The 15565-nt window shown below is 28.5% G+C and overlaps 1 protein-coding gene across 1 annotated transcript; it reads left to right on the top strand.

Moving 5' to 3' along the window:
- Positions 1-898: 898 nt before the first annotated feature.
- On the top strand, positions 899-10529 carry LOC113369795 (glypican-4; the record flags this gene model as incomplete). Its single annotated transcript, XM_026610366.1, is given in 8 exon segments — positions 899-1102; positions 2192-2426; positions 4188-4344; positions 6324-6486; positions 6635-6834; positions 7089-7495; positions 9577-9746; positions 10091-10529. Coding segments are annotated over 8 exon segments (1904 nt in total), but the record flags the coding sequence as incomplete, so codon positions are not given.
- Between the last annotated feature and the right edge of the window lie 5036 nt (positions 10530-15565).

Genomic DNA, 15565 nt, shown 5'->3' on the forward strand with positions numbered 1-15565 from the left:
TGAATTGCGCTCTATCTAAACGACAATATTAAGAGCTAAAACTTTCAGGTAATTATTTTTTATCAATTTGGAACCAATTGAGCTCTCTTTTTTCTCTCCTTTTTAATTATTATTTGTTTTGTAGTTCTTTTGCACAAGTTAATAAATTTATGTAAATGACATGAATAAAATTCCATTTGTTTTATAACTTAGCGACAAGTGAAACAAAATTTTGAGAATAACTTTGTATTTGCTTATTTGGACATTAAATTAAAAAAAGTACAACAAAAATTTGATTTATTTCATAAAATAAGTAGTTACTTACAATTAGGAAGAAAAACCAAGAAGCTTTTGTTGAAGTGCGGGCTAAGTTAGAGTTAATATTAAGAAGTAAAACTTTAAGAGAATTTTTATCAATTTGGTTGCATTTGAGCCCCTGGGAGCAAGGAAATTCAAAAACATCCTTATTAAGGACCACCCTAATATATATATATATATATATATATATATATTATATATATATATATAACCTGGATTTTTCAATAAATTAATTGTGGAACAATTAATCCGATAAATTCCATCATCAGGTTTTCCTGCAATATTGATCTATAATTCCATATCACTCATTTTTGTCAAAAACAATTATTGAAAAATAATTGAAAATTTAGGCTTCACTTCATTTAGTAAATGGTTGTGATGAATGTTATGTCATTTGATTTTGTTATTTGGTTTTGGTGTTGTATCTTTAATATTACCAGTTATTTAAGCCCTACAACTAGATTTCTTTTAATTAGTTCCTGTTCATAATATAGTATATAAAAACACATCCGCTTTCTATTATTATTTAGAGAAACATAATTTTATATACGTTTTAAGAGTATTATTTTCAAATGCTAATAACCTTTTAATTATTTTCCAGGTTCACATTTACAAATATGCAAAGGGACAATGCATATGAGAGACGAAAGACTGTTTCAAAATACTACATCGTACGGAACTTGCTGTTCAGCAGCTGTAGAAGAAAAACTTAGCACTCTATCGAGGCAGAATTTCGAGCAATCCATTACGGAAATTTTGTCAAAATTAGCATCGACATTAGAAACAAAAGCGCAGACATTAAATAGTAAGTGACGAACACTTCAGTGCACGTTGAATAATATTTTTTTTTTTTTTTAATAAAATGCCGTTTTTGTTCAAAGTCCTAAACGGTTTCTAAGAAAAATTGTTCAATTTAGTTCGAATAAGATAATTTATAATTTACTCCAATTTGAGAAAATGATAATTCTGAGATATTCATAATTAATTCCAGTTAAGCAGCTAGGTACTTCATCTATAAGAAGTTATTTATCTTTTGTATGAATTGAGTTTATAAATATACTTCAATTTTTAAACGAGTTCATTTGAACATATTTAATAAAAAAAGATTATAGAAAGGTTTTCTAAATGGTTCTATAGATTTCTAGAAATCTAGAAGTAGATAGGTAGATTTATAAGTATTGCTGCAGATTGGTAGAATAGATAGAAGCATAGGTAGATCACATAATTAACATTTATTATATACAATAATTGTTAGAATAGCGTACGCATGTTTGTAAATAAATTATTATTTATGTATATTATAATATATATATATATATATATATATTAGGGCGGGCCGATTTAAAGGTCACTTAGGCACATGTGATTTTCTGATTCCAGGGTTCAAAATGAGATACTTTGCTGAAGAAACCATATCTCTAAAATGTATTCTGATGTCCCGTGCATTGACCCAAAAATAAGGGTTAAATTTTGAAAAACCTCTCAGGGGAGTTCCATCAGGAGTTGATTCACGCGGTCGGTCATACATTTGGACGCAATTAGGCCACTCTAATTGGGTGGCTCAATGCACGGAACATCAGAATTCCTTTTAGAGGTGTTTTTTTTTCAGCGAAGTATCTTATTTTGATTAGAAATCCATCATTTTAAGAATTACGTTAATTACATGGTCTGCACTTTCCAATTTCACAAATATGATAACAAAGCTTTTTTCTTCTTATTATTAATATTGTTTAATGTATTCAGAATCAGAATTATTTTAAGTTTAGAAAAGTCGGGCAACAACTCCGACACGAATAACTTGACTAAGTTATTTTTCAAATGAGTTTGAAAATTGTATTTTTATGTTTGTTATTAATCAGTTCTAATTGCAAGAATATCTTATTATTTCTTTTAGACTTTTTCAATGAGTTGTTAACTAGTGCTAAGATCGATTTTCATGCTATGTTTCGTCGCACATATGGCGTGATTTACGAACAGAACAGTTATGTATTCACTGATTTATTTGCTGAGCTTGAGAAGTACTATGCACGTGGAAATGTGGATTTGACTGAAGCCATGGAAAATTTCTTTAATACTCTTTATCAAAAGATGTTCACTGTTCTCAACTCACAGTACAATTTTGAAGACAGGTAACATTTGTAATAGTAAATCATGCATGAATAAAGTCTATGGAAAACTGTTTAAGGATATAGTTGAAGCAGTAGAAATTTTTAATATAAAAATATAGTTTTATTCGTTATTAAAATTATTCGAATCAGACCATGTTTTATAGATTTATATTATTATTTAATGAACGTCACATTGAATTGATAATTGATATGGTTATCTAGATTTCCTTGTGGTTTAGGTACTTGAGGGTTAACATCACTGTAACAGCTTAAAAATCGCGCTTTTTGAACTCTTTGGAAGGAAAGAAAAGTATATAATAATAGATGTTATTTAGCGTAAATTTAAGTGAAAATTAGAAAATTATTAAAAAATGACGACACTACAATAATTTTCTGCACTTATTGTACATGCTTATAGCTAGAAAAATACGTAGGGGATTTTTGAAACTAATTTGTGCCATTGGCGTTTCTTTGAATCATACAAAACTTACAATGGTGTTACCTCTTAAATTTTTGTATAGCTTATGATACAAATGCAGATTAGTTTCGCTTCATATTTTTTCATGATTTTTTTCAATTATTTCACTTTGCTTTACACTGCGATTATTGTGCTTGTTCTATTAGTTAACTAAGTGTATTCTGGATACTTGTATTATTCATGACGATATTAAATTTATAGAAAAAAGAACTGAAGATAGCGTACTACCTTAGTACGTACAGTCAACGAAATGAAATAACAATTCACATAACACTTTTACCACATTTTATTTGCAGAATCAAATATTGCAATTTAGCAATAAAGTCATGTATTTTAACCCATTCGAGACCGATTGTACACCGTATAGCTTTCCGAGGCTATAAGACCGGTTGCACACCCTGTGTGCAATAATAATTATGAGCAATTATCAGTTATTCTGAGTACAATAGTCGTCGAAATAAGATTTTTTAAATTAATAGTATCTATAAAGTATAGAAAAACAAAATTTGGCATTGGTTTTATTGCGTACCAAAACAAAACAAAACATTTTGTTTGGAATTTCAAATTCTACATTTTTAGAAAATATCAACCTAAGAACCCATATGTATCTAATTTTATTTTTCAAATTTATCTCCAATAAAAATTTAGCAATTTCAGCAATAGTATCGCCTGAGTTACATTACTTTATTACCTTCAGACATTTTTCTAAAAATTTATTTCTTGTTCATATTATTTTCTTCATTATTTTGTTTATATATTTTTTTTGACTTTTTACTACTTAAAACTTTATTTGTATTATATTATGTTTTTCATAATTGAAAGCAACATAAAGATTTTATATTATCTAATTATTTTTAAAATAAATTTTCATCAATTTTAATGATGTATTTTTATTTTACCTTACATTGCACATATGATATTCAATCCGCTCCTCGCAATAAAAAAATCTGAGGAGTGAGTTGCACACACGGTGTGCAATCATTTATTTATGCAAATTTGCTTACGAATTGGGTGATTTCCGTAGTAAACAAGTTCTTTTATTAAAAATGAACAATATAAACAAAAATCAAATTGCTTCTGGGGACCGCCTCCGAAAAAAATCGCCGTCTCGAATGGGTTAATCAGTTATCATTGTCATACATAAAAATAAAATTCATTACCAAATGCTGATAAATAATATGCGAGGTAACAAAAAACTTTTATACTCATTGATTTTATAGACTTGGTCTATCCAATCCATAGTTTACGGTTTGATGGATATAATTATAACATGTACAGGATCTTAGGGTTTTCGATATTTTCAGCTATTTAAGATGTGTCAGTGAACACATGACAGACCTGAAGCCTTTCGGAGATGTTCCCAGTAAATTCTCCGTGCAAGTGAAAAGAGCATTCATTGCAACGCGCACGTATGTGCGATCTCTCAGCACAGCTAGCGATCTTATTAGGAATATGCTTGCCGTAAGTAATTACTATGTTTAAACTTATTTACAGGTACTTCTAGAATTGAGAATATCACCCTTATAGTTGACACTTTTATAGCTGTTTATAGTGTTATTGAGCCAAACTCAATAAAATATGAAACTCGTGGTGTATGGCATCGTGCCTTAAGGCAAATTGCTGGAACTTCCCGTACCAAAAATTAAATTTTTTAAAAAAGATTAAATTTGTTTTACACTTTGAAAAAATTAGATTTTTGAGAAATTTTAAATTTTGAAAAAAAAATGATTGTTTTGAAAAAAAAATGTTTTTTTTTATTTTGAAATATTTTGGAAATTTTGAACTTTTGTTTCCAAGCAATCGCACTGCTTTTGGCTGTATAAGACGGAATATCGAAGCTCGTAAGCGCCGCGTCGCCGTCTAATGGGCAAACGATGTTACGAAACCCATAGAAATGCAAACAAAATTGATACACATTATTAAAATCTCCATAAAACATCTGATAATTCGATGTGCGTATGTCTAATGATCATTTTTGACCTCAAAATAGCATTTTTTAAACTTTTTTGTTACTAGATCTCCGAAACCGCCTTTCCAAAAATTTTATCAGTTCTTCATCTTGTCAATACAAGCAAAATGTTGAATTATTAAAATTCGGACGCTCCGTTCTCTCAAAAACTGAGTTACCGTTTTTGGCACTTTTTGCTCCATATCTTCAGGACGGCTAGACCTACCTTCGCCAAAAACTAATCAGCACGTCTCCTTATTAATAGGAATCGAATGTTTTTTGAATAATTGAAATCGGTTGAACCGTGTTCACGAAATCGCCGACGAAAATTTGTATCCGCACACACACACATAAATTCATTTGTTCTATGTATGCCAAAAGGTTCAGAAATCTCTTAAACGTAAAGATATATAAAACTTTTCATTTTTGACTTTTTTCCGATTACTATAACTTGTCCTACGGAAAGTTAATATAACAAAGCAGTTATAAATGAACTTTCAATAATTTTAAGTTATTGAAATCATCGTATAACAGCTCAATAACAGTTTTAAAATTAGGGCAAAAGATTCCTTATTTTTCATTCGAGTCCTAATTTGTCATTCTTCATAGCAAACTATACAATAAAGTACATTCAGCTAAAATCGTTTATTCGCCTAAAAGCATGTAAGGTAGTTTGTGTTTTTTTATAAGTTTTTTAAAAGGCGTCTATAGCACATTCAATATTTGGATTAATGTCAAAAAATTGGTAAATAATTTCAATCAAAGATCTATTTGCAAACACCATTGATAGTCCTTTTTGCTTTTCTTCAAAATCAATACTAAGAATAGTTTTTTTTTTATTGTTGTCTGCTAAAGTTTTTCCCCTATTTTGAAGAATCTCCGGGCTAACTCAAAACGGCGCTAAACGAAACCAGAGTTAAGCAAGAAATTACTACATAAATAAACTAAAATATCCCCATATATATATATATATATATATATATATATATATATATATTCCAGATGCAGTATAACGCTTACATTTAAAATAGTTCAGCTTATAAACATAAAACACATGTTGGTTTTTCAGGCGCCAGTTTCGTTTATATTTACAAATTCAATCCATATACTGAAAATATCACACGATTTATAAACATTTTTTGACATTTTAATTTTACGTAATATTCAAAATATTAAAGTTTAAATTTGCAATATATATATATATATATATATATATATATATATATACTATTTTAAACGTAATATTTTGAATATTACGTAAAATTCAAAACGTTATAGAATTATATATATATATATATATATATATATATATATATATATATATGGGGAAATTATTTATGATAATAATTAAACGCATAATTTTTTATCTTTGAGTTTTTTTTATCGAGGGTTTATATATGTGCGCCTATTATTCGAAAAATAATTGCAATTCTTTTTTTGAAAATAATTCTTAGATTAAAGTGCAAATATAGGTCTTAGTTTGAATTTTCAGATAAAGCCTAAAAAGGATTGTGCACATGTTTTAATGCAGATGCAATATTGTGGAATTTGTAATAGTTTTCTTCAAAAAGCCTGCGGTAATTTTTGCATCAATGTGGCGAAAGATTGCCTCATTGTGCAAGTTGGTCTTGATAGTGAGTGGAATAACTTTGTAGGTAGGTATATTTATATATATATATATATATATATATATATATATATATATATATATAAGTTGATATTTTGATATTTTGATATTTCGATATCTTTGTATATACAAATTCAGTTGAATGTTTTTGACATACTTTTCTAACCAATTTTCAGTGGCAATGGAAAAAGTTTCGGAACGTTTGATTGGTCCATTCAACATAGAAATGGTTGTTGGACCAATTGATATTAAAATTTCAGAAGCTATAATGACATTCCAAGAGAATGGTCATGCTGTAAGTCAGCAAATTTTTGAAAAATGTGGCCATCCAAAACTAGGACGTTGGAAAAGACATGTGACTACTAAAAAGCCATCGGTAAAATATTTAACAGTAGTAATTAATTCTATAATATATATAATATATAAACACTATGTATGCGCATTTATGTTATCTGATTTCAAAATATTATTAGATTATAACATAGCATACATAAAATACACGAATAAATATTTAATATTAATTCTGGATAAGAGATATTCAAACAACTGTTGCACATAATCAATTAGGTTTTTCACCAAAAACCGGAGCTTCTAAAATAGATAATAATTGTAAACATTTCTGTGTTGTAGGTTTTATCAATTCAACATCATTATGAGCAACTTATAAATAGTGATTCCGATTTTGAAATAAATGTTGAAGAACCTTCTTTTAATAGTAGAGAAAAGAAAAGTGCTACATCTCGAGAACTAGAGTTGGAACACTTATATTTTCCAAAATCTAGTAGCATAATGAAAAGTCATGTAGGAGGCAAACAGAATTCTAGTAGAAAATATTACACAAATAAAAAAAGTGGTGAAGTAAAGTTACCAACCGATGATCGGCCAAATTTAGCTAAAATAATTAAAAATATTAGAACAAAAGTTAAAGATTCAACTAAATTTTGGAGTCAACTTCCACACAAAATATGCAACAATAATGAATTTGCATTATCTAATAATAAAGACAATGACTGCTGGAATGGAACAATGATCGGAAGGTGTGTAATTTAGTAAATTAGAACATATTAAATTTAGATTATATATATACATATACACACATATATATATATATATATATATATATATATATATACACAGTATAATCCGATTAGTATGATGCCGGATATACTGACAACCGCTTATTATGACGTAATCGCACTAGGAAGTTTGGTTTCCATATAAAATTCCTTAAAAAAAAACAGGTGTCTAGTCGGATATATTGACATCGCTTACATTCACATGTCGCTTATAATGACCCATTTTTGCAAAAAATTATGTCCAATTATAATGACCGACATGATTTTACATGATGAGGCCAAGTCTATGAAAGCAATTGCTATGTCTTTTGTGCACAATAGCACCAGGGACTGTTTTCACAATAAAATTATGTAAAGAAATCAATCAAAAATCACAGATTACCAACATTAAAAAAACCCATATATATATACATTTATGGCTAGCGTAGACTAATTATTAATGGTCCACCACGGATATCTCAAACAAATGAAATTAGATTTTTTTTAACAACAATATTTGATAGTAGAGGGCAAAAAATGTAAAAATGTATAACCAGTCATTACCTTTATTCTTATGACTTTGCTTTACTTTGGCAAAGGTGTAAAAATAAAATAGTAAATTTTATTTTTTTTATTTTTAAGAAATTTTTAAAATAAGTTTTTTAAATTTAAAAAAAAAAAATAAAATAGTAAAGTTTCAAAAAAAAGCAATTTTACAAGAGAATAATTAAATAAATTGTTATTCCGGCTCTTCTGATGCATATTTCTGACCAATAGCAGATCAATGTAATATAATGTGTTATCTTTGTAACAAATGTAGCCATAAAATTAATATTTTGCATTGGTTCAATAATGTAGCGTAAAATTCCTTTAATATTTAATAGAAAAAATTGCATCTATTTGCCCCCTTTGTTTGTTTTATATTTGAAAAGGAAAAATGTGATTTTATTATACAACAGTAATAACTTTATTTCGATATCAAAAATGAAGTGTTTTTTTGTTGAACTTCTCTAAGTAAATGAAAGTGAATCCGCAAATTATCCGTTTCATTGAAGTGCTCTTTGGTAAACCACATTTTTTGTTTATTGGTCTGACGTTAACACAAGCAAAGCGGATGGTTTTCCAACTCGTGAACAGGCAACGTATAACTGCCTGTGTGAAAAACAATGATTTTCTAAATAATCTATTTGAAATTTATCCCGCAAACACTAAGCGATTGGCCTTGCGACTTGTTATTGCGAACGCAAGGCGAACTGAAAATTGCAATCGTTTGAAGTCAAACGGAAGACCAGTCGGAATCATTGATATGTCACCAAATCGCCAGCAATTTTTGATTTAATGGTGAAATTCAGTGCGTGTGCATCATTATTCTTTGCGGCAAGAATTGCTCGTTGACTTAACCAAGCATAATTCTGATAATTCTCACTAATGTCATTACTCGAATTTTTAATTACGGTGCGTGAAATTCCAGCAGCTTGCATTAATGCACGATGCCATGCACAACTAATTTTCTTAGCTATAAACCTCGCGGAGCCCGAGACCTTTCCAACGAATGCAAAATTGTCGAAATCGGTTCGTGCGTTCTGGAGTTATTTCGTCAGGAAGGAAAACCCGACTTATTTTTATATATATATAGAAGATATATATATATATATATATATATATATATATATCTTCTCAATATATCAATGTATATATATATTGAATTCAATGATAATGGTAATATGTTAACTTTAATTTTTGTTTAATTTTGTAAGTCATTATAATATATATTTTAATATACGCAGTGCATTTTTTATTTTTATTTTTCTGAATGTAACTTTCACAAATTTTTGTAATTAATAATTAATAATTCTAATAAAACTATGCGAAGAAATGATTTTTTAAACAATATAGCATGGTTTTGAGCGCATTTTTTTAAATTTTCAAAATTCAAGGAAGTATTATTTGGATTATTGATACAAAATCAATTTTTGTAGTATACCATTAACACTTTAGAGTTGTATAATATAGGAATGGTTTCTCATTGAGGTTTGCTAATACCTATATGCGTTACATTGCAGATATTATCAGTCGCTAATGAGCAAAGATACAGAAAGTCTCCGAAAAGAATCAGAAATCAGCATAAATAAGTCCTATACAATATTGGAAGAACAAATATTATCATTACGTACGTTAGTTGCTAACTTGAGAAATGCTTACAATGGCCTAGATGTAGTATGGCCAGAATATGGTAATTTGATTTATATCTGTTATTATGACTTCTACATAATTAATAGCAATTATTACTTGGTAACAAAGTACTTATAACAGAAACTCAAAGTTTTAAAATACTTAGTTAAGTAATAAAAATATATAATAATATTAAAGAAAGCAAATTTTATGTGAACATCAACTTCAAATTGAGTGCTTAAGATTTTTAAAGCTACTGAGTAAGTAATAAAAGCATAAAAGTTATAAGTATTAATAAAGAAGAATAAATATATTGATTATGCACACATTACAGTAATTAAAGTGATTGTTATGTATGTTTTAATTTTTTATACTTTTGAATTACATGGAACTTTGCGTTTTCAGAAGATGCTTTTGACAGCTCTGGCTCAGGATCTGGAAGTAGCTTTTTTCCTACGCATGAAGGCGATACGCAACAAGAAAACATTTCTGGGAACAATAATTATGATGTTGATTCTGTCCTCATACCTGATATATATGGAGAGGGCAGTATTCCTGAAAGTCCTCTTAATACAAATGATTTAGAAACAAAGAGTACTGCTATTGATGACTTAAGAAATATGCATACTAACATTTTAGATAGACCAGATTTAAATAACTTACATTATGACAACACTTCAAATAATTCAAGCAGAAAAACTGAAATGACACTTCTCGAGCTCTTATGGGATATCTGTTTCCTATTTTCATCATGTGGTTTGGGGAAATGTTAGTTCAGCTGATGTGATCAATTTTAAATAAATATGGATGTGTTTAAATTTATACATATATTTCTATATTACTATACTCCAATTATATGTTGTTTTTTTTCTTGATAATTCTTTGCTCTTAAGACTTACAAAATATCTAATTAACTTCTCATAGGATAAGTTATAGTAATAGCAAAAAGATTGAAAATGAATTTTTTCCATAATTTACATTTTAAAATCTCCTGAACATTTTGGAATGCTTTGAAAATTGGATGTGTGTGTGTGTGCATGTTTGTGGGTGAACCGAAACAGCCGATTTTAATGAATCAAAAAAGATTCGATTCATATTGATGGGGAGACCTGCTGATTAGTTTTTGGTAAAGGCACATATAGCCGTTTTGAAGATACAAGACAAAAAGTGCAGAAAATGGCAATTCAGTTTGTGAGAGAACGAACGTCCCAATTTGAATGATTTCGAAATCAAAAATTGACTCACTTGTCGGAAAGACCGGCTAGGTTTTTTATGTTCGGAATTGACTGTATAAGGTTAGGTAAGGTTTACATGAACGGATTTAGTTTTAAACAATTAATAAAAAATAATTAAAAAAAAAACAAATAAATTTAGCGGCGATATTACACGGATTTGTTTTAAAATTTAAATTATTATTATTTCTAATATAAAATAAATTAAGAAACGTTATTAAGTATAACTTGGTAATTTTCGCAGAGTAAGGAGGTATCATTTCTTTTGTTTACACCAGTGATTCCCAACCTTTTTTGGGCCCCGCCCCACCTTGAGGTTTATAAAAACGTTATGCCGCCCCCCCCATACATTTTTTTTCTCCCAGAAAAATGTGAATGATAGCTATTAAGATGAAATCGCTATTAAATTGTTATTAAACATCATAAGTAAAATTTCGGAATAAGCCGACATACGGAAATTTCAAACTAATTTTTATTACTGTTTTTTTTCGAAATTTATTGAATGCAATACTTAAGCTAAAACAAAGATTTTATATTAGGTTCTAATCTAAGCTTTTTCTTTTTTTCAATAAATTATAGCAAATTTTTGTACATATGATTACATTTGGGCATTTGGTTTCAGTTTCTTCATAAAGCCATTTCTGAACGAATCTACTTGACATTTTTTTAACTCAGAGCGGAATTATATCTTAATTTTATATATTTTTTTTGTTAAATCTTTTTTAGTTATCAGATTGGCATCTAAGTAAGTGTGCATATATTTCTAGAAATTGTTAGTAATCGTTGGCAACTAAGTAAGTGCGCATTTTTGTCAGAAAATCAAAGACAATTTTTGCGTAGAATTAAATAACTTTGTTATGTATACAATTTTGATCGATGGCCTTCTGTTATTTTCCAAGAAGCATCATTATCCCAAATTTATAAAACTTCTAGTTTTTATTAGCAAAAACTTTTAAATTCAAGTGTTTTAAATCAGATGGTTTGTGGTCAGGAACATTTGGTGGATGTGGAGAAAAATTTTCACCAGCCCCCAATAATTTCTAAACGTAGCCAAATTGTTTCTATTAGCCCAATCGATTATTGCTTTAATTAGTTTGTCCAAAACTTTAACTGGACAATCAGAGCAGCATTGAGTGGAAAATCACCGGAATGACATTTTCAAAACTAATTTTAACATAGCTGTTTTTTAAGGCTTCGACACCATAAACAGCACCTATTCTTTGGGATGATCGTTTTACCATTTGCAGAAATCAAAATTCAAAATTTGACTAAAATGTTTGTTTTGATATTCCATCTTTCAACAACACTACATAACCGATCAAAAAAGAATTTTCTATTAATCTACAGCTAAATTTCTCACTATACATTACTACCTCAAACTCAACAAACCTAAAGAATCATTTGAAGCAATCTAACAATAAGAGTAAAAGCCGCGCTTAGTGTCAACCTTGTACTATTCAAGGATACAATAAAAATTTGTTTATTTTAAATTAATTTCATCTTTAGCCATAGTTACTGACAGTGAGTAAAAAATTCACATCATATTTACAATTTTTCTGCTTTTAAAGCCTTATTTAAAACTCTGTTCTCATAAAGCTTCGCAATTAACTTTAGTATTAAATATCACTTTTCTTGTGAATATTTCAAGTCGAGTTTTGTCACTGACCTTAAAGCATTTATGCCAACCAGTCAGAAATTTGATTTACCTATTTTTTAGTAATTTTCGTAAATTGGAATATAGAAGTTTAAAATAATTAGTGAAGGGCTACTGGAACCCAAAGAATTGTTGCATCCCGCAATATTCCCTTTCATAATGTTGTTGTTAGATTTATATAAAGTTCATTGCATATATCATTTTCAGATTATAATGGGGATATATATATATATATATATATATATATATATTTATTTATTTATTTATTTATTTAACATCCCGAAGGAGAATATATATACATGTATAATAGAACACTTGAACAAATTGAAAATATATTTTGATTTTAAAATTTAATTTTATCTTTCGTATATATAAATTCATACCAAGTACACAAATTTTTTATGTAGCCATTTTTTATTTTTTTTATTTTTTTATAAATTACAATCTATCTACATAGAAAGACATTGAGTAGTTAATTTGACAAATAACATAGAATTTCAAAAGGAAAACCCAGGTTCACTTTATATTAATGTACTAAATTATGACTTAATTAAAATTGGACCAAAATTTTTTGAACAAAATTTTTTTGATCAAAAATGTTTTTCCTAAAATTTTTTTGACCAAAATTTTTTTCCTAAAATTGTAACAAAATTTTTTTGACCAAAATTTTTTTGACCAAAAATTTTTTGGACCAAAATTTTTCTGACCAAAATTTTTTTGACCAAAAATTTTTTTGCCCAAAGATTTTTCCGAAAATTTTTTGGGCCAAATTTTTACATTGAGTAGTTAATTTGACAAATAACATAGAATTTCAAAAGGAAAACCCAGGTTCACTTCATATTAATGTACTAAATTATGACTTAATTAAAATTGGACCAAAATTTTTTTGACCAAAAATTTTTTTCCTAAAATTTTTTTGACCAAATTTTTTTTCCTAAAATTGTAACAAAATTTTTTTGACCAAAAATTTTTTGGACCAAAATTTTTCTGACCATAATTTTTTTGACCAAATTTTTTTTGACCAAAAATATTTTTGACCAAAATTTTTTTGACCAAAAATTTTTTTGCCCAAAGATTTTTCCGAAAAATTTTTGGGCCAAATTTTTTTTGACCAAAAATTTTTTGGACCAAATTTTTTTGACCGAAATTTTTTTGGTCAGAAAATTTTTTTAACCAAAAATTTTTTTGACCAAAATTTTTTTGACCAAAAATTTTTTTCAAATATTCCGATATTCCGATATTCCGATATTCCGACATTCCGATATTCCGACACTCCGACACTCCGATACTCCGATACTCCGATACTCCGACATTTCGATACTCCGACATTCCGATACTCCGATACTCCGATACTCCGATACTCCGATACTCTGACATTACAATAATCCAACATTTCGACACTTCGATACACCGACACTCCGACACTTCGATATTCCGACATTCCGATACTCCGACATTCCGATAATCCGAAATTCCGATATTCCGACACTTCGATATTCCGATACTCCGACACTTCGATATTCCGACATTCCGATAATCCGACATTTCGACACTTCGATATTTCGACATTCCGATACTCCGATATTCCATTTTTTTTCCTAAAATTGTAACAAAATTTTTTAGACCAAAAATTTTTTTTTTTAAATTTTTTTTCCCAAAATTTTTGGGTCCAAAATTATTTTGACCAAAATTTTTTTGACCAAAGATTTTTCCGAAAATTTTTTGGGCCAAATTTTTTTTGACCAAAATATTTTTGACCAAAAATTTTTTGGACCAAATTTTTTTGACCAAAATTTTTTTGGTCAAATAATTTTTTTGACCAAATTTTTTTTGACCAAAATTTTTTTGACCAAAATTTTTTTGACCAAAAATTTTTTTTCAGATATTCCGATATTCCGATATTCCGATATTCCGATATTCCGATACTCCGACACTCCGATACTCCGACATTTCGATACTCCGATACTCCGACACTCCGACACTTCGATATTCCGACATTCCGATACTCCGATACTCCGACATTACGATACTCCGACATTCCGACACTCCGATACTCCGACACTCCGATACTTCGACACTTTGATATTCCTACATTCCGATACTCCGACATTCCGATAATCCGAAATTCCGATATTCCGACACTTCGATATTCCGTCAATCCGATACTCCGACACTTCAATATTCCGACATTCCGATAATATGATATTCCGATAATCCGACATTTCGACACTTCGATATTCCGACATTCCGATACTCCGACATTCCATTTTTTTTCCTAAAATTGTAACAAAATTTTTTTAACCAAAACTTTTTAGACCAAAAATTTTTTTCTTAACATTTTTTGGACCAAAATTTTTTTGACCAAAAATTTTTTTCCCAAAATTTTTGGGTCCAAAATTATTTTTAACAAAAATTTTTTTCCCAAAATTTTTTTGACCAAAAATTTTTTTGCCCAAAGATTTTTCCGAAAATTTTTGGGCCAAATTTCTTTTGACCAAAATTTTTTGAACCAAATTTTTTTGACCGATATTTTTTTGGTCAAAAAATTTTTTTGACCAAATTTTTTTTGACCAAAAATTTTTTTGACCAATATTTTTTTGAACAAAATTTTTTTGACCAAAAATTTTTTTTCAGATATTCCGATATTCCGACATTCCGATATTCCGACACTCCGATACTCCGATACTCCGACACTCCAACACTTCGATATTTTGGTCAAAAAAATTTTGGTCAAAAAAATTTTGGTCAAAATAATTTTGGACTCAAAAATTTTTGGTCAAAAAAATTTTGGTCCAAAAAATTTTAAGAAAAAAATTTTTGGTCAAAAAAATTTTGGTTAAAAAAATTTTGTTACAATTTTAGGAAAAAAATGGAATGTCGGAGTATCGGAGTGTCGAAATGTCGGATTATCGGAATGTCATATAATCGGAATGTCGGAATATCGCAGTGTCGGAATTTCGGATTATCGGAATGTCGGAGTATCGGAATGTCGGA

Source organism: Ctenocephalides felis, unplaced genomic scaffold (genome assembly GCF_003426905.1).
Source record: "Ctenocephalides felis isolate EL2017-DRISC unplaced genomic scaffold, ASM342690v1 CF-g0.4_SCAFFOLD_01492, whole genome shotgun sequence".
Taxonomy (NCBI): Eukaryota; Metazoa; Arthropoda; class Insecta; order Siphonaptera; family Pulicidae; genus Ctenocephalides; species Ctenocephalides felis.